A 20,930-nucleotide genomic window follows, 5' to 3' on the forward strand; every position below is an offset into this window, starting at 1 on the left:
AGACAAAGATCGATCCTTTGTCGGTTCCTATCCTGAAAGTGATTGGTATTGGGTGGCATGAGTATTATTTCAAGTACCGGTACCACTGGAATCTGCCACAGTTAACTGTACTAAACCGCACGAAGAGCTCGAACAAAGGCACAATACTGTGTCCGTCTTTATTAGGCTACAAGGTCAAAGCATAGGCCTGCCAGTCAATAACAGTCAAAGTATCGTTTCAAAAAAGTTGTCTTCAGTAGAGAGTTAACACTTTTATCTCTATAACTGTGATCGTAGGACTGTGAGACATAGTTTAATGTATAGTATAAAATATGGAATATAAAAACATTAAATTAATGCAAGCATTAACAGACCTTTGATAATGACCTTCGTACTTTATCTGGTTACATTTTGCAGTATCAGTACAAGAATACAAAATTCCTCGGTTTCAACCCAATCACTCTGGTGCCTTTTGAGCCTCATCTCATCAACGTACAGATGATGAGTGCTGAACAGGTAAGATTGCTGATGAATATGGAATCTTTATACCCGAGTCACCCCATGGGGCCGTGACCTAGTGGTTAAAGGCAATCGCCTTTCAGTCTTCAAAACACATCAGACGAATCCGGATTCTCTGATATGCTTCTTGTATATATAACCCTGGTGACAATTCACGTGATGTTTAACGTGATCTATCGTTCGACTGTTGATGACCACCAATGTGCATATCTGTACGTCCATCGTGGGAAAGTTCGTCATTATATAAACTTGTCAAAGGTTGGTGGTTTCCCCTGGGTACTCCTCTGCCCATAAACCCGACTGCCATAAGTGGGAAATCCTTATGGCATTAAGCAGCCATCAAATCTTCTATACAAGTATTACGTATAAAGGGATCGGATGATGCTCGATGATCGTTTTTTTTAGTGGATTTTTTTTGGTTTTAAAAATGTTTCCATTCTCATATCGAAAGCCATAACTGTTTTACAAGATGTCACAAATGCATGGAAAAAAATACTGCCAATGTATCGCTAAACGCCAATCATTCATTCAATTAGATTTTAAAATATTGTCATGCGCTATCGCCGCTCGTGAAATCTGTCACTTATTCTGTCTTTGGTATCTTAGAGTAGACAATTATAATTCTTGGTCAACCAGGTTCACCACTCTACCATATGTTTTTTGGACGTTCTGTTTCTGGGACATATTACTACTGTAGTAGATCGTAAAATCCAATCCTCACACCATAGTTCAAATAAACTGGGCGTATCTGTATCGACGGTTTGTATTGTTGTTTTTTTAGATCTCATGGCTCAATGCGTATCACAAGAAAGTGATGGATATTGTTGGAAAGAGGCTGAAGGACGAAGGTCTAACCGATGCCTATAAATGGGTGGAAGCACGAGTTAAACCTTATGAAATGCCGACCTTCCCATCATCACCCGCGACAACAGTTACGTGTTCTGTCTTTGTTGTCATGGTTACATCTGTACTGACACTATTCCAATGTTCTATGTAGATAGTACTTTTGTATCATTAGGTAGTGTTTCGGTTTCATCACTTGCTGCGATTATAACATTTATATTTTTCGTCTCATATCAGTTTTTTTTTTGATTATAGTTTTTCAGTTTTAAAATACCGGTATTAACCATATATCAACATGTATATATTTCACTTTTTTCGTTATTTGGAAGTCAAAAGCTCAAAGGTCTGTTTTCGAAATACGTAATCGGCCTTACGCAAGTTAAAATCTAGATGCGAAATCAAAATGGCCTCTACTTAGTATGCAAATGTACCGTAATATATTTCTAGCTTTCTCTGTTGAGTTGCGAAATCAGTGCTGAAACTAATCAACCTGCTCTCAGTCAACATTTATATATGCCATAAAGCGTAGCTTTTTTGATGGCAAACCCAATGTGGAAAAACAAATTTTCTACACTCTCAATGCGCAGATGTGAAAATAACAACATTTTCTAAGTGTTAACATGATACAAAATGTTAAATGCTGTGAAATACGATTTGCTGACACCATATAATGTCATGACGCGTAATGATTGATTTAAGATTTTTAAAAACATTTATAATGAAAAATCGCGTCATGAGGATGCGGAACAAGGCAACTAAACGTGTTCATTTAACATTCAGATAGTTTTAGATTACAACATAAGTTTTACCGACACTTTGGAAAAAAGCGGTAATGTGACATATGTATGTTTTCTCTCCCCCACCACTGCGTAAATGTTGCATTTTACATTATTAAAGCTATATTTAACATTTAAGTTTTAACATTACCGAAGACATTGTCTACATGTGTTTCACTACAAAAGAGATGGGCTCCTAATTTACATCGCACTCCTACTAGGCATGTTGTTTTGACAAGCTCAGTTAAAATTATTCTGTTGCATTATCCGTTTTAAAGAGTGTAGCAATTTCCCTGATGATCAGAAAAATCTGCACGGCTTTTAATAAGCAATTAGTAACCCGGTTACATATCCATTGTTTACTCATGAATATGCTAAATGTATATGCTTGACACATTTTAAATATAACTGGTTATACAAAACTTGTTTTAGATGACAGGTAGATACTTACATAACCCATTTCGATGTCTTTGTGAGTAGTTAAATATTTTTTTGGATTTTTTTTATATTTGTCTATTTTATCTTTATGGTATATTCTTTTATATCTCGCCATTGTGGCTGTTGGGGTTCCAGGTCTCTCATGAGGTGTATCAAATCCAACTGTAAACGTGTCTGTGATTCAGATGATGACAATAACAATAACGTTTTTAAAAGCTCAGTGATAGCATGTGACGGTTACACGTAAGCAAGTCATAAATATCCCATCTTCATTTAATCAAGCTAGCGATGCCCGTCCTCATAAACCATGATCTACTGAGCCATGAACTCTTCAAAGCCCTGAACGTTTCTTCATAAATATGCATGGTTCGGGCATAAACACGCAAGTTAGATTCCACCTGAGTTACTGACACTGACAAGAGCTCACAACAACAAGGGATGTGGGTGAAATGAGAAGTATGCAGTTTATGGAATGAATTTATTTCATACTAGACGTTGAACAACTCCCTGCATATCGGAGGGGTAAGAGTTATCGGGGGAACGGTCATTTTGAACCAAAAATATTTGTTTCAATAAAAGCACATCGGTTACCGTTCATAGCACTGCCTATTCCTATTGTATAAGGTTGTGTCAATGAATAAATAGCAATTAGTACCTCGGTAAAGGAAATGCAGACTTATAAGGGACGATCACTGATTGGCTGAAAATGTTCTGGTAGAATTGCGCGGGCTACAATGTCATTGGCTGTCGAAAGAGGTTTCTGAAGACTTTCATATGTACAGTAAAGCAAAGGTGATTACGAAACATATATATAGCGAGTATCAAACATGCTGACAGGAAGATTTGTTACACAGAAGCAACCGGTTATTTCAGTAGCAACCATGTGTGGCACTATTTGGTACACGGTTTCACAAAGCGCAATCAAATACGATGGCAACCTGCACTGTAATCTGTACGTCAGTAGGGCTAGGTCATGAGATGTGGCAAGGAATTTGTATCTCTTAGATAGGCTTAGTCATCGAGCTGTCATATATGTATTTCATTATTTTCAATGTTGTTGTTGTAGTTTTATCATACATTTATTTTCATGTTTGTGTCTCTGCGACTGACTTCTGGCTGAAAGGTGCTTGTGATGTCACGTTAATAGCCTTCAAGGCAACGGACTGTTGATAGTTCTCTTCCTAAAATAAAGTATTTTACTCAGTGTTGGATGTTGACTTTATCTGTTTTGAATAAAGGCCCGCTGGTGATCTTTACTAAAGGTAAAAAAAACATTGAGAGGGAGCGGAATCTAGAAAAGTATTTCGTCCGAGGCTGGGATTTATTTATGTATTTGATTGTTGTTTTACGCCATACTCAAAGTTTTATACGATGGCGTTCAGATCTGTTGGTAAATGAAACCGAAGTGCCCGTGGTAAACCACGAACCTTTGGCAAGTTACAGATGAACTTTCCCACATGTGACTTACAAAGGCAGACTTGTCACAAGTGGTGTTCAACGAACGATACGCTGCCTATAGTGTCATATGTAATCATCTTCAACCGACTGCTGTCAGGGTGGGACTGAGTCACGAACATTTCGTGTGTATGACAGATTGAAAGGTCAGCGTCTTAATTACGAGCCCATGACACGCGTGAGGTGCTGTTTGAGATGTGAGGCCACTGGAATGGAGGTGGGAGGTGCCGAGTAAGGTGCTGCGTGAGTTTTCCTGTGAGATGTGAGGTCATGAGAGGGGCGGTGGGAGGTGCCGAGTGAGGTGTTGCGCGAGGCACTGTTTTAAATGTGAGGCCACGGGAAGGGCGGTTGGAGGTGCCAAGCAAGGTTCTCTGTCAGGTAATCTTTGATATATGAGGCCACGGGTTGGGCGGTGACAGGTGCGTTCTGCTGTCCAAGAACACGTCGAGAAATTATAGAAAAGTTGTCAAAGATGATCAGTGTCCAGGCTAATGATGGTTGACCTTTGATCAGTTAAAGTCCGCAATGTTTAACTCATGGGAACATTTTGCAAAGAGATATGTTGCAAAGTTACCAAACATGACTAAGTGTTACTTGTAGGCATTAGGTCTTAATAAATGGAAGAAATGCATGAATGGGGTAATAGGTAACAGAGAACATTTTATTTATCTGTTTATTTATTTATTTTGTAAGTAACGTTGTATGCTCAAAAACTTTCCATTTATGCTTCGGCTGTCAGGTTTTTATGTAGAGTATACTTGGAATATACCATCGTCCTTCAAACTCCCAACCTCAAGATGTGTCTGAACTAGCCAGAGGTGTGAATCAGCCAGGGCATGACCTCTGGAACATGCCATACATTTTCTGTCCAACATGAAAAGAGGATAATTCTCTCGTTTTGGAGTCTACATTACTTGTGACGTATGAAACGGTGTACGAAAAATATAACAGTAAATAACAAGATGTGTCCAAAGGGAGGCGTCAGGTTGTCAAAGCGGATAAAACTCAACACTGCATAAATTGTACTTCGTCCTTCAAAAGGTCAGCAAAGAATCACTTCCTTATCGTCAAATTAAGTGGTTTCCGCCACAACTATATCATAACTAGGTAAACTGTACAGTTCAATACCCTTTTGTGTATTTTCAATTACTGTATAGTCTTCACTAAAGTTCGATTTCGACTTCTGTGTATTCTTGGCTGGATATTGTACTGCCTTAGGTTGCTGAGCTGAACCTGTAGTTGTCGCCCCCTGTATCTTGTACCGACAGACGCCATACTTTGAACGCTCTTTGGGTTTGGCGCCTAGCGGAAGCATAAGCTGCGTATACGGTTTCTTTTCCAATGGATCGATGATCGATATGTCGTTCTGATCACGTTGCGGTAACTCTAAGGCAATGTAAGACGGACTCCGCTGTCCTAAGGTGTAATCGTTTCTGTTGCGGTCCCTGCAAAACAAAGACAATTCATTTATAAATTGAAATATATAGGAATTTAAATCTTCCAATGAAGGGATGAATGATAAATACATCTTTGAACCGTATGGTGTATAATTTTTACGCGTTTCAAATAGTGTCGTCAGTTTGCGTTTGGCGAGTACGCCATATTGTATACCTTATGTAGATATATGTTTTCCAGCCTTTCAGTTCTTGCTCTAATGTCTCTTGTAACATTTACTATATTAAAATAACTTCTGCGATCAGTAGTCTTAACCTGGGTTAATATCTGCCTAGAAAACTGAAAAAGTGCAATCCAAACGGTGCCACTGTCTGACGCTATTCAATTGTTGGACACCAAAAAAATACAAAAAATTAAAAACAAATAAAGATACATTCTTACCGCTTTCGCTTACAGTATATCATACAGCCGACGAGAACTACGACGACGAACACCCCACCAATGGACCCTCCGATTATCATACCTGTATAATGGAACGAGATAACCATGCATGGAGCTGGGTAGACATCACAGTGAGGAGAGTGTTATACAACTTTGTAAGATAGATTAACTTGATTGGTGTTTACGCCGTACTCAGGAATATTTCACATATTCGATGGCAACTAGCATTATCATGGAAGTAAAGCGGGCTATGGGATTGAAATCACGTCTGGGGACTGCCGGCACGGTTTTTAGAAAACAAAATAAATATATATCAACAACATCTGATGGAAAATAAATCATAATACATACATGATGATTCTGCTTAAATGTGCCTCTTGTAATGGGTTTGTTTCCGTCGTGAACTGTGAACTGAGCTGTCGTGATATATACATACAGAACTCATGGTCAAATTGAACACATGAAATAACTTGGATTTTTGGACTGAAACATGACTTTTAACATTGAATTCCATTTGCCTTCCGTTTTGAAGCTAAAAAGTTGTCTCTTTCATGTCGGAGTTCCCATTTGCATTCAGGGTTTCTCCACACGAGTTCCTTGGTAACCAAAACGAAACCATAGCGTTTGCCCAGTATTTGTTGATCGAGAAGTGAGTAGTCCCAAATACTGTATACATATAGGGAAGCCTTAAAAACGTAAGCTAAAGACACCAAAAAAAAAAAAAAAACAACACAAAAACACAAAAACACAAAAACAAAAATAACGTAATGTGAAACGGCTCGAGAAAGTACATTTATATCGTCAAATCGTCGAAAAACTTACTTACAGACGAGATATTTGTATTTGATTTTATAGCCGAGGTGATTAGCGTGCCAGCTGTCACCAATGTGGTTTAAGTCCAGGTCATGCTGGCCTCCTCTCCAGTCGTACGTGCATGGAAGGTCTGCCACTAACCTGCGGACGGTCGTGGGTTTCCTCGTACCATAATGCTAGCCGCTGTCGAATAAGTGAAATATTCTTGAGTACGGCTTAAAAGCACTAATCAAATAAATAAATAAATAAAACGATTGATAACCCGCATCAGCCGGTTTTTCAGCCTGGTTATCCTGTAATGTTAAGCTATGAAGTTTTCATTGTCAAATACAATAATGTGTAACCACACATACACAAATTAGTATTTTGTGTGTGTCAAAAAAGATAACAGCTTTGTGTGATATAGGCCAACATGTACTGGAGTGCGAGTAAGTTTAAGTAACCAGGGGATTTTCCATGCATGCGCCAATCTTGTGTACTGTCATGCATAGTATGAAGGCTTCCAGTCCCTGATGTCGTCAGAATTCGGAAATAACGTCATCGATGAACACACAGAGAATTCCTGATTGATCGCTTAAAGCCAATTTTCCCTTCAAGAAGAAAGCTGAGATGCGTTTTCTGTACTTTTATATGTTTGGCAAAATCCTAAACTCCATCCAAGAAGTCAAAACCAAGCGTTTCATTTATTTCCTTTAAAACGATTCTTCCTTCTCTGGGAAAGCGCAGTTATACGTTTTCTACCTTCTGTGCGATAGATACTGTACGCCAAACAATCGTGGTCTTGATTGACAACTTATTTATACCAACGTGCAAGCTATACTGATTTTTACTTTTATTTATACTTTGTTTAACTTATTTTGCTTGCTTATAGAGTCATGCAGGATGCACATTGAGGAATTTCATAAGCGTCAAATGAATGAGACCTCGGCTGAGGAGGTCATGCTTTCACAAATTTCACAAATCTGTGAATAGATACGAATTACCAAAACCTTTTCTTTTCCTCGGTATATACGAATCTCTTTGTCAAATTCCTATACTCATAAACCTGACCGCTGTCAAATTAGTAAAAAATATCTTAAATGAAATAAATATATCAATAGACTTCATCAGCGGAACATTTTTGAGTACAACGCACAATACCCTAATCAAATAAATCTTTGCAACCCGACCTTTATTACAATTTTTATTTTCTAAATACATATGTGGAAAAAATTCGGAAAAATGTTACAAAAAGCGTGTCTTACCTATTATTGGATCATCTGGACGACTAGATAATGTCGTATTTGACATGCTGGACATTTGGCCTATAGGGCTCCAGAGCACTTCAGCTGTTTTGGCCACTCTGTTCATTTCTCGTGCACCGTCACTGTAACTCAGTCCAAGGGCAACATGACCTGGCTGTACATTAGACAAATTAAAGATCTTGCCGTTGCATACTGGTGAAGTACATTATGGTTTCATGTGGTTCGCAAAAGGCCAGGCTAATATTGGATAATTACGTCAGAACAGACGGGGTCTTAATGGCGCTGGTAATCCCGTATTTAGCTTGGGTGCGATCACGTCAGCCAATTGTTCTCACCAGACATCGCCACACGTTAAAGAGCGTGCCCAAAAGAACATAAGTTTAGCTAGTGACCCCTGTTTGACTTAGTCTGATGTAAGATACATGCTGGCTGGCTGTTGGATTAATACCCTTCGATATAAATATGGACCATTCACATTCACACTGGTCATTTGTGATGTATTACAGGGCTTGTTCTGTTTTGGTGGATTCTCTGGGAGATTTTCGACATGTATATAACGGTAGGAACTTTGAAGCCCCTGAATCTACACACTCAGAATTCGTTTGATTTTTTTTAAGCCGCATATACCAGAATTTTTTGGAAACGAGAAAAATCTACGATGAAAAAAAAAAAGAAAAAAGAATGGGTGTCAATTTCACTGGACAATCTGTCTATGCGGTTCGGACCTGACCAACCATATACAGGTTCGTGCGTTTCAAACCTGGATTCATTTAGCATATGACGCGACTCTTCGGAGAAATCATTATTAAAATGGCTGACCGACATATAACTGACCGCATCAACGTAGGCGATATTATTTTAGGATTGCACACTGGTGTATCATAAGTTTACGGAATTCAACAGAAAGCAACTTATTATAACACGCATATGATCCACCAAACTACGCATGTTGTGAGCTTTTCCATTTACGGTCAGAAATAAAACCGGTGCTAAATCAGGTAAGACCAATACGAAAATCAGGCTGCCGATGTTGTGTTGGGTCAACTGCTTCGCTACGTACATGTATAGTTGTGTGACTCAATACTCCCGACCTTTTCCAATATCTAGATATATATGTACACCTTCTACAACAATGCGACATACTTTTATGACGGCCTGCTTCAGCTATTTCCCAGCCGTCGGCCGACGTAAACAAAATGTCATACAAGAAATTCTTTACCGTCCCCAGTGATAGAGATTTACAGCAGGCTTCTGCGAAACACCATAGTAACGGTTGAGGATTTTGATAATTCGGTCTCTAGTGACAATAACAATTAATTGACTGGAAGGTAGTTCAGCAGGTAGCTCTCGTGAGCAACAGTCTTTAGGCGCCGCCCAGTCCTGGAAATTCAAGCGATCGGGAAATTCGGTTGTCAAGACACGGCGATAGTCGGCCTGACTATCACATACTGATAACCAGATCTCTAATCTGCGACAATGTATGGTTGAACAGACCAGTCGAAGAGATCCAAATAACAACTCAGGGAAAATAATATTTTCTTATCCGATTACCTCGCTTTAACCTTAAGAAAGCAAATCTAAAATGTTTGGCATAGCTCCAGGTGTCATGTTGTGCTATACCAGACATTGTTAGTGGCAGAGTGTTCTGACGGACTGGAATTTTTTTTTCTTATCCCCAAATAGAGCTAGATCGCTTGTTATGGTCACACGCATAAAGCACGACTAAAAGGCATGAATTCCAAATCAACAAATGCTCATAGTACTTAGTATCCATCCAAAGCCATCAAACCAAAGAACTGTTTCGAAAACTGTACTGTTAGTGTACCACAAATCCAAGTAAATAAAAGCAAATAATTAAAATAACAGAACTGCCAACGGTTTCTGATGCGTTGCCATCGCTGAATGAGCTTATGCGAGTTATTTTATCCATTCTAGCTTTCCAACTTTCTGGTGTGTCACTTTGTTGAAAATCACAGTACATTGCATTATTTATCCTAAGTACCCTAGATCCATCTTGTGCAAATTCAACAATGCGTTTCTTTTTGGACACCCTATATTTACTGCATATATGATATTACATACTCTGCGGAAAGCTTGTCATGCAGAGTTCGAGAGACTGCTTTTTAGATTTAGATTTTAATAATTTATAATGACCATCGCTGGCTGTTAGACTAATTCATTGCTTTCGCGACTGCTGATTACTCTCGTTCAGTATAGTGGGTTGTTGGAATTCACCTCCCGCAATGTCCGTCAAATACGTCCAAAGGGGACCTAGGAGCCTTTCACCGATGCCGTCGCTGGGAGTTTAAGTCCAGCTCATTACGCTGCGCTAGCGCGCCAACCAACAGAGCCGCGGAGGCCCCTTTGTAAATAGAGGAGTTATGTATATGTATGTATGCTTGGGATTTAGTGTCGTTCTTAGCAATTTTCCAGTCATATGGCGACGAGGAGTCATTCGGTGTGTGTGCCTGTACTGTGTCTTCCAGGGCGAGTCCATGCCTCCAATGTGCTTCCGCCACTGAAGTATCATGCCGAAGACAGCAGACATGACACCCCAACCACTCACATCATACTGACACTGGGCCAACCAGTCTTGTTTCCTTGTTCTAACCTCTCAGTGCTGTCATTGTTATGACCCGACCCGAGTTTGATCCCAGGGTTTCCCAACTTCGAGGCGGACGCTCTAACCATTAGGCCACGGAAGCGGTCCCACGCTTTTGTAAAGCAACCATTTGTCAAGCGCTACATACAGTGTGCCTTCAAAACAAAACATGATAATGTGCTCGTAAGGAACACTAATGTCGTGTTTAATCTCCTATCACACTTTGATCTGACATCGCGTAATTCATGAACTCAGGTATGTGGAAGACATGAAGCATCAACATACAAAACTCCTTGCTGTTAAAAAAATGCAAAAACAATTATCCTGTCGGTGAATAAAGTGCGTTATTATATGACGTGGTCTGCGACTGTAAGAAATTATAAGTATCATAATTCAAGAGTGAGGAACGACAATATTTGGGGTTACCTATTACTCGTGTGTAATACAGCTAGCACAGTTCATTACGGTACTAATGTGAACAAATTTTGCTTTTGTGCTGATATCATTTACATTAATAATGTGGCGCTTTTTTTGGTGAAATATTAGTTTCAAAGTATTGTGATGACATTTTCAGAAATGTCAAAAATGTTCAGATTACTCAGGCTGTCAAATTGCACATGTTCATTTCAATCTTTAGCAAATATTTTTTTGCCTTGCATCTGTCTCTAATGAACAGTCACCTGACCGACTGCCTGGCACAACGTGAACGGAAGTCGGCCAGCAGGACTCTCCTGTCCCAACACCACCTGAAGTAAGGCTGCACCAGCCTCCTGAGCAGGGAAGAAACACTCGAGAATTGACGTCACTTCCGGGTTCTTGTCAGCTCACGTGATGTCAAGAGGACCGGCGTTAAAGAGGACTAAGGCGACGGAAGTTCCATTTGCTGAAATATTTAGAGGAAGAAACACTTTTTTTTAAGTTTATTTACTTTATATAACTGAATGGGGCTTACCGCCGGTCAAGAATATTTATATATACTTATGTGACGGCGGTCGGTTTTATGGGCGGATGAACTTTTGTCAAGTATATGACAGATTTTCACTCAGGGAACAACAGACAGAAATGGTCATACTATAGCTGTCGATCGCTTATTTTCCTCGTCCTGGACGTATTTATTATACATGTGCCGTACAGTGTCATAATGGAAATAGAAACTTCTCCATGATGTGACGTACCGTACATCACGGCATCCTTCAGTAAATGTAACTGTTCACCAGGACGATTCATGTCCGCCCTGTCGTTAGGCTGGCTTTCGATCAGTTCACCTGAGAAAAAAGCGAGTTACAGGTACATGGTTAGTAAGGTCTCGTCCACCGGTGCGATTTGTCCTATGGACTCGTCGAATGGAAATATACGACATTTCATACGATTTGTAGAATTCGACAAATGTGAATGCGGGTCATGAAGGAAAATTCCTTCTTATGTTCCTTCTACTAGGCGTGTTCCACGAGTCGATACGACACGTTGCACCGCGTGAATGCTGCATAAGAAAATGGAATAAAACACATGGTTTCCATCCCCAAGATAGCAACATCATAATCATGGTAGCAACGCCGGGCGATTCGATAATCGGGTGGGGAAAGAGGTGTTACGAAGCGATGGTAGGCTACGGTGTTGCGAAGCGATGGCCGGATGCTGATGTCATAAATTCGCACAGTCGCAAAGTATGACCATCGCTTCGTAACAACGCCCCCATACCGTTTGCCTCCTTTGCGCGGCGTGACAATAGCCCCCTCATGAAGTACCCATGTGCCTCTATCATCACCCCTTTATGTTACTTGTATCGACTACAGTTTCAATATAGCGACATTGATATAATGGCCATATCCATTTTTCATATGTATCAGATTCTGGGTGTACACATAGATGCGTCGGTTTGAGTTTAATTTGATTTGTGCCTAAACCCACACGATGCGATATGTCGTACTTCGTCGAATTAGACAACTGGAATAAAATAGCAATAGCCACGTTCAGGCGATGAAATTTATCTAATGCTACAACCGCATGAAACAGCACATGTTCTGTTTTCATTCAACTAGTCAAATTCGATGGGGATACGTCTTACAGCGCATGCGTCGCCCTTTACCTTTCGCTTTACAATTCACTGTAAATTTTTGTACAGAAATCTGGAACGACACTTGGGTCAAGGTGATGAGACAGACAGTGATGCGGGAAGTAACTGCTGAGAAAAATACTCTCGAGGCTGTTTGCTCTTCGGAGTGACTTCGGTGAGATTTCTTCCTCTCAAAGCCGTGCCACAAATATCCGTGCGAGATATCAGCAATTTTTTTTTAAATTTGTTTTTTTTAATTTAGCCAGATTATCCTTGCTTGTATAATGTCAGGTCTTCGCCATCTAGTTCACGAATTAGCATATGCGATTTGCATATACGCCACTTTGCCGCCGCCTCAGGATCCATAACCTGGTCCATGTGTTTTTTTTTGCGACATTTCGCTCTTAAGTGTTTCAGTTCGGCTTATAGCTCAGTGTCACATCATTTGGTGAGATCTGCCCCTAGCGAGTCTATAAAATATCCAATATGCTAAATATCTGTGGCACGGCTTTCAGAGGAAGAAATCTCACCAAGAACACCTCGCAGATGAAGAGCCAATAGCCTGAGCAAACAGCCTCCAGAGTATTTTTTCTTAGCTGTTAGTTCTCGTCTGGGGTAAACTTGATGAGGCTTAACCTTAACGTGTGCCGCACAGGCTCCAAAGGTCAAGCTAGTCTAGTGGTGGCAGTGATGTAAAAGGCAAGATAGAGGGAAAAACATGCGCTGTAAGGAGTATGTTCGACGGGTAGACTCGACATTTACACTTAAACACAGTTAAGTATTACACTTACACGTTGGGGATCAGTTTCACAGGTGCAAGAAACCCGAAAGCATGTGAAGTACAGATCTACACCGCCTGCAGAGCGAGCTTATTGTGAATGCCACAATGGTGGGAGACAAGTGTACCTATGCCCCGTGGCACGCCTTTTGCCATTTCGGCCCGGAGAACTGCCGAGGGCGGGGAATTTTTGAGGGGGCCCTTTCCAGGGGTAGGGGGTGAATCAAGACTTCATGCACCGCAACCACTAAAAAATAATGTATTGGAGCGTTATGTAATTACAAGTTGACAACGGATACAGCTACTGTGCGGGAACATGCAGTGTAGCTCTAGTGGTATCCGGTTCGGTATAGGGTCGCGTATACATGAAGACCAATTACAATGTCCAAGACTACACCCTTAACTTCAGAAAACCGGGAAAGTATCTTGAAGAAATCATTCGCAGTGGTTATTTTTGAAGAAACTTCGGGGGTATAATTCATGTAAAGGTTAATCTCTTTCCTCAACATGAATTTAATTCAAACTGATAGGACTGACACGTGAACATAAGTCCATCCGATAACCTGCAAATCTCGCCCTAAAGCGTGATTTCGCTTCAAATTACTGACGCAAAGATCGGAGTGTGACCGTTTCATTTGCTGGTGAATCGACAGCGTGGTCACCAAATAACTGTGTGGATTTGTTAGACATTGGACCAACTACCTGAAAAAATGTCGCAGATAAGAAGCTATCTATCATATTGCTCCTCAGGTAATAAATTAAGATTTACCAAATGAGCCATGAGGGGTAAAACACTGTTTTTTGATAAAGGCAGAAAAAACAAGACTGATTCTTTAAGAGTCTTACAAGTATATATTCAATATAGGCGATATCTCTTGAAAAAAGGTTTAATGTTTGTGGGTTATCAAGCCTCCACTAAAAAAAGCAATACGTATTAGTTACTCACTGATAAAGTTCTGATATCGACATTTCTCTGCAAGGGAAGATAATTATTTCTGTTTTTCAGTAGTACGATTGACTTGATCGCCACTTCTCGTGAGATGGCCACGTGTTCGGGACTGTCAATAACGCTGATGTCAAGTTTGGTGTAAGGATTCATTTCCGGTGGGTCAAACTCGCCGAGCCTCATTCTAGTGTAGAATAGGGGCTTGACACTTCCCACTACCTTCTCCATGGACAGACTTCCGGAAGAAACGGCTATTGCTATGACACAAGGATAAATAAGAGTAAGCATGATCTTTTCTGTTTTGTGGTGTAATTTATTTCCGGTTTAAATATTCTTGATAAAAATAAATGTGAAATATTACATATTAATATAAACGTACAATATTACCTTGTGATGCGCGTTATACTTTTACACATAGGATATTTATCTATGAATCTCATTACTGAGGTGAATATCATTATCAGTCGCATATTTACTTCCAAAGTTGAAAGTCAGTCACAGATTTACTTCTGACGGTGAAAGTCAGTCACGTATTTACGTCTGAAGGCGAAGGTCAGTCACAGATTTACTTCCGAAGGTGAAAGTTAGTCACAAATTTACTTTCAAAGGTGAAATTCACTCACAGATTAACTTCCAATGTTGGAAGTTAGTCATTGATCTACTTCCCTAAATTCTGGGTCAGGTCATAACAAAGACTTCAGAATGGCACTTGTTGCTCCTCGCTTGGTGCTTTAAACGGAGAGGTTAGAGCACGGAAACAGGACAGACTGAACCGGTTTCAGTATGGTGTGACTAGGTAAGGTGTCATATCTGGTGTCTACGGCATGGTACTTCAATGGTGGAAGACACAGAGTATATATATACACACCGAGTGACTCCTCGTCTTCATATGACTGAAAAATTGTTCAGTATGACGTAAAACCTCGAGCATATATACATGCATGTACATATTTTCACCAAGAAGGACATCGGACAAATGGCTTTATTAACATATTTTGTGAATCACCCATGTCCATATACATGTAATAGTCCACGTTCTGATGTCCCGACAGGTTTCAGGTTACATCCGGCGTTCACACAGGCTGCCACGGTCTGAACGCTGGTGTAAGTGTACTTGTGCCTTTTATGTACCCCTTCCACGGCACCCTCATCGCTAACGACGTACCCCGTGAAACCCCACTCCCATCGTAGTACGTCCCACAGCAGCTTCTTATTTGCACGTGTAGGAACGCCGTTTAGACTGCAAAGTTGCAGAGAATCGAAGTTAGTATACTAGTCAGGTTTTTACTTTAGCTCTCTACCCTCAAAGGTATTTTCTGTGTAATAGTCTAAGCAGTAGCCTATGGCGGATAACAGTGGTGGACTTATCGGCGGTGAAGGCCCGAGTGATAAACAGTTTTCTTGGAAAATGGGCATGCTGTATATAAGGATATTTCTTCCACTGCTCGATCTGTTGATACAGTAAGTAGGTCTACTATATCATTTACAAGGAACCCCAGCGACTGTTTTAAAAGTCAGCAGATGCATGGCCCGTGTATTCTGGAGGGGTTTATTGGTGATTTTGAGCCCTATTAAATGTTTACAAAATTACAGTCAGATTGTTGTACAACTAGATTCATGATCAAATGTGAAACAAATGAAATGAAGCTAAACATGAATGGGGCTGCATGATCGAGGCAACTAACTGTTGCTGGATTTTATGCTTCAATTTTGTAGCGGTGGCTTCTATGGTGAGAGAAGTGCTGACCTAGTTATCGCGGATGTCAGAGGCAACACCTCTGCTTGAACACGGCGTTTAAATGCTATAAAAGAAAACTGAAAAAAACATCCCTTGTATGTGAGAAAGACAAATTCGTGAAATTTAAAAGAGCTTTAATATAGCTCTCATAAATTCAGAGAAAAAAATTACTGGGTATATCATAAGGTTTAATTAATTTAAACGTTGTTCGCTGAGTTTTAGTCTTCTCATTCTAACAAACCATCGGCATCCCTGATGAATTTAGCAGAGTCTGATATTTGTTATTTATAAACTGTTGACTAAGCGGTAAAATGAACGACAAAAATGCGTTTGTATAATTTGAACAGCGTGACTAAGTAGGCCTAGGGTTTATTGGGGAGATGCATGTGCGCTTTTGGCGGAGACTGTATGCTGATGTGCTTACTGTCTGACATAATTTGTGATACCGTGTTGAATATTACACGGCTTGTAAATCAACTGGTTTTACGTCTGTAGCGGTCCCTAAATGATACAGACCTGTCCCACAATTAACATTGTGCGAAATGGCCCTCCGGCTACACGTAATTAAATTGTTGTAAACGATCTCACAATGATGTCTTATGCAGTAGTTCTGTGTTATCATATTTCACTTCGTGGAGTGAATGGGTAAAGGCTACGTCACAAGTCGCGCAACCTGACAGTAACGTGTATGATTGGATAAAATTCTCAAGATGACTACCTCGATGCACACCAGCCATTTGTGCAGTATTGCCATTTTGTTGCACATGTTATTTGGTGAAATCTCATTAAAATTATAAAGTATGATATCTTTTAGAAAGCATGAGTAGCCTGCTTTCGATTGAAATATGTTTTAGCCAGGTGCTGTCTTTTCTTTTAAATCTGCAGAAAATAGATGCGACAAAACCAAAGAATGTCCTGTTGCTGATCCTCAGTCATCTATACCCTCACTTTATTCAAATTTAGTCCTGCAAAATCTCGTAATATCTCGCCGTGCCTGTCCCCCGGTAACGCGTTCATGAAACGGAACAGAGGAAAAGTTTCGAATGCAACACCAACATTTACATACGCCTCTCACATGTCATTAACTCTTCGCCAATTAATTTACGGCGGGACGTCTTCCTGTTTCACTATTTAAAATATGGCACTTGGAGAAAAATTGGTGTTTGGGAAGAATAGTTTTGTGAGCCATGTGTCATAACAGCTGACAACAAAAGGATTTCAGTGTTCTGAGGGGAACAGAGAACAACTACATATAGGTCGATGATTTGAACAGGCCCATGTAGTCATCAAGCTGTCAGATCCTTGATTTCTTCTAGGTTGTGGGATCACCCCTATATACTTTTGACTAACTAAGGCCATGGACGACCGAGAGTTCTTTAGATCACTAATTCTTGACAACCGTTATTCGCGTGTTCTAATTTACATTTATTTGATTGGTGTTTTACGCCGTACTCAAGAATATTTAAATTATACCACTGGCGGCCATCATATTGGTGGGAGGAAACGAAGTGTGTACTTGTAAAAATTACATTAAGCGGTATGTCTCGTAAGACATGATGGTTTCTTCTGGGCACATTTCCGGTTTTCTCAACCCATGAATCTGTTTGATGCCATGTAAGTGAAATCTTCATTATTGGTGTTTACAATACTAAAGCCATGTACGTGCAGAACAGTCCACTACAGCGTTGGACTGGGCTATTGGATATCCGTTAGGAATATTTGCCGTAACAGATCCGTTAGGATTTTCATGATTTAGATCATATAACAATTTTACAGGAATGATAAAATATACCTTGGCGTCAAAAGACGCTCTGCTTACAGGAATGTTGTCCGGATCACCGTGGACGTCAAAGTGTTTACATCCGGCGCTTGTCCTGATGTAACGTGGGTGATCACCCTGTAAACCTGTCACGAAATGCTGAGCGTACAGGCCATTCATGAACGATCCTCGGTAGTCTTTCTCAGAGAAAGCCTATAACACAATTTTTGTACATCATTTCTCTCTGTGTACACTGACTGACATGTTGCTTACACTACATGGAAGTGAATGATCACATACTTGACAAGGGTATTTATAAAGTACAAAAATTATTGGTGTGTGGAAGAAGAAAAGCAATAAACACATTTTTGACAGGGATTGGGTTGGCTTCAAACAAAGACTTAATACGGTGCCTTATCATGACGGAATACTCACCTGGTTTCTGCCCTACAGAGATTGTCTCCTAATACTGATGATGGAACACTCACCTGGCTTCTGCTCCACAGCGGATGTCTCATGATAATGCTGACGGAATACTCACCTGGTTTCTGCCTCACAGAGGATGTCTCATGATGTTGATAGGGGAATACCTACCTGGTTTCTGCTCCACAGCGGGTGTCTCATGATAATGCTGACGGAATGCTCACCTGGTTTCTGCCTCACAGAGGATGTCTCATGATGTTGATGGTGGAATACCTACTTGGTTTCTGCTCCACAGCGGATGTCTCATGATAATGCTGACGGAATGCTCACCTGGTTTCTGTCCCACAGTGGGTGCCCCATGATATTGATGACAGAATGCCCATATGGTTTCTGTCCCACAGTGGATGTCTCATGATAATGACGGGATAATCACAGGGTTCCGCCCCACAGAAGTTGTCTTATGATAATGCTGGCCAAATGCTCACCTGGTTTCTGTCCCACAGTGGGTGCCCCATGATATTGATGACAGAATGCCCATATGGTTTCTGTCCCACAGTGGATGTCTCATGATAATGACGGGATAATCACAGGGTTCCGCCCCACAGAAGTTGTCTTATGATAATGCTGGCCAAATGCTCACCTGGTTACTGCCTCACAGAGGATGTCCCTTAATGTTGATGACGGAATACTTACTTGGCTTCTGCTCCAAAGTGGATGACTCGTGATGTTGATCACGGAATACTCACCTGGTTTCTGCCTCACAGAGGATGTCTCATAATGTTGATTACGGAATACTCACTTTGGTTTCTGCTCCACAGAGGATGTCTCATGATAATGACGGGATAATCACAGGGTTCCGCCCCATAGAAGTTGATTACTGCCTTCCAGAGGATGTCTCATAATGTTGATGACGGAATACTTACTTGGTTTCTGCTCCAAAGTGGATGACTCGTGATGTTGATCACGGAATACTCACCTGATTACTGCCTCGCAGAGGATGTCTCATAATGTTGATTACGGAATACTCACTTTGGTTTCTGCCTCGCAGAGGATGTCTCATAATGTTGATGACGGGACTGAAGCAGCTCAGGCCTGTGTGTTTTCCGTAAATCCCAGCCTTGTAGTTGTTGTGCTTAGCTCTCGCCTCCACACGGGTTGTTTGCCCATTAGTGAATATCAAAGAGGGGCTGTTTTCTTGCAAGACAAAGAAAAAGCATTTCGATTTAAGCTATATGATGTCGAGTACACTTAACTGCTGTTGTTGACCTCTAATAAAGTAAAATATGGTTATTTAATTATTTATGTAACTTAGGGAAATGGGAGTGGCATGAGTAAACCATCGCGTTGGGCAAAATACCTGACACACCTCCTGTCTTGTAAAGCCGCTGCTGAACCAGACCCCTCCCCGTCCTGACTTTCAGCATATGTGTATCAATCAGTGTCAAATAACCAGGCGGCAATTGGCACAATAACATAAAGACTACAGGGTAGAGAGTAAAAGCACATCAACGACGACAGTGTGATAGTTGGCAAATGGTCACATGTAACTCATGAAACACGACATCTTGTCCGTTTTTATTCTAACTGATCCCCTAAATGCTTAAATCATAGCGAAGTGCACGCGCACTAGCACTATGGTTTAAGCAGAATTAGTTAAAAATATATGTCCAGTGATGACAACTGCAATATACTAGACGCCACTGAAACTCACGTACCTGAATGAGGCCGCCAGCCCAAGGGACTGCAGAAATGACGTAGCCAGTCCTGCTCTTACATCACCTCTCGAATACTCGGTGTCCCAATCGTACGGTTTTATGCCAATGGCGGGAGCCGGCTGAGTTTTGTCTATCTGGGGTACTATTTCATCCAGGGCGAGCCTGCTGACCAAGTCATTCGCACGTACTTCCCACGTTAGGGACACGTTCCTGAAAGGATAGTCACAACGGCAGCCCAGCGCACACCAACACAACAACCTAGACAAAACGAACCGCCATACGTGCCAGAGTTAACGTCTTATTGTAACCACAGCGTTTTTGGAAACTGCTTCTATGTCAAATCGGTGAAAAGTTCAGTACCTTTCACGTAGGCCTAATACACACATATCTTAAAACTGTACAGATGTGATGCAAAAATGCACGCATATTTTTTCACTAATATTATATTTGTCGTCAAGGTTCATGCACTTGTCCCATATAATAGATAATCAGTGCACTGTGTTATAGTCTCGTAGAACACTGTGTTTCGCGTTACCTTGGGGTCCACTGGGCAGTCTGGTATAAAAATGCGTACAACATCGATGATGTAAGGAAAATTCTGATTCGATTACAGGTGTCTGCACGTGAGATTATTTAAATTCGGGAGCAATAAATTGGGAAGTCGTGAGGCAAAGTTGCACGAAGTCATTTGTATGCTGCTGGTGTTGTTGTATTCGTTATTTATGACTGTCTAATGGACGCCATGTTTGTGAAAGACAGTACGAAGTTTGGGGAGATTAGCAATGTCATTATCTTCACGAAGGCGTACTTTAATCTCTAGACTATTAAAGATTAGATATCAGAACGTGAATGCAAATGGTTACTACGAGACAGTGTTGTGGTAACTATATCCTCTCTTATTTCATCGGTATTAGTATACATGTAGTAAAACACGCTTATATAAAGTTCCCATCCTATCTTTCGAGTGACTCCCAACTGCCGTGCTCAAGAATATTCATCGGAGTATCCGGCGT

The 20,930-nt window shown here is 40.7% G+C and overlaps 2 protein-coding genes across 3 annotated transcripts in view; one reads left to right on the forward strand and one right to left on the reverse strand.

The window, feature by feature from the left end:
• LOC135468646 (xaa-Pro aminopeptidase 1-like) overlaps positions 1-3,759 on the forward strand; it is a 39,205-nt gene extending 35,446 nt beyond the window's left edge. For both annotated transcript variants that reach the window (XM_064747024.1, XM_064747016.1), the window contains exons 21-22: positions 397-495; positions 1,280-3,759. In XM_064747024.1, the coding sequence (XP_064603094.1) occupies positions 397-495; positions 1,280-1,495 (315 nt within the window). In that variant the 3' untranslated portion in view covers positions 1,496-3,759. The remainder of the gene's footprint in view (positions 1-396; positions 496-1,279) is intronic.
• A 7,411-nt stretch (positions 3,760-11,170) lies between these two features.
• On the reverse strand, positions 11,171-20,496 carry LOC135462846 (uncharacterized). The gene is made up of 7 exons (XM_064740136.1): positions 20,453-20,496; positions 19,982-20,127; positions 19,179-19,396; positions 18,215-18,327; positions 15,347-15,522; positions 14,349-14,539; positions 11,171-11,275 (listed from the first exon to the last, which is right to left on the reverse strand). Exons 1-7 carry the CDS (start codon positions 20,494-20,496, stop codon positions 11,171-11,173), a joined length of 993 nt encoding a protein of 330 aa, XP_064596206.1.
• Positions 20,497-20,930: the final 434 nt, after the last annotated feature.

Source organism: Liolophura sinensis, chromosome 1, assembly GCF_032854445.1.
Source record: "Liolophura sinensis isolate JHLJ2023 chromosome 1, CUHK_Ljap_v2, whole genome shotgun sequence".
NCBI lineage: Eukaryota > Metazoa > Mollusca > Polyplacophora > Chitonida > Chitonidae > Liolophura > Liolophura sinensis.

Bases quoted from the DNA above. Each gene is read 5' to 3' on its own strand.
- LOC135462846 (XM_064740136.1), bottom strand. From the start codon at position 20,496: ATGTTGTACGCATTTTTATACCAGACTGCCCAGTGGACCCCAAG. The intron at 15,523-18,214 runs GTGAGTATTCCG...GCAACTTTGCAG, and splicing joins CTCTGTAGGGCAGAAACCAG to TCTAAACGGCGTTCCTACAC. The intron at 11,276-14,348 runs GTACTACTGAAA...TTCCCTGCTCAG, and splicing joins AAGTGGCGATCAAGTCAATC to GAGGCTGGTGCAGCCTTACT.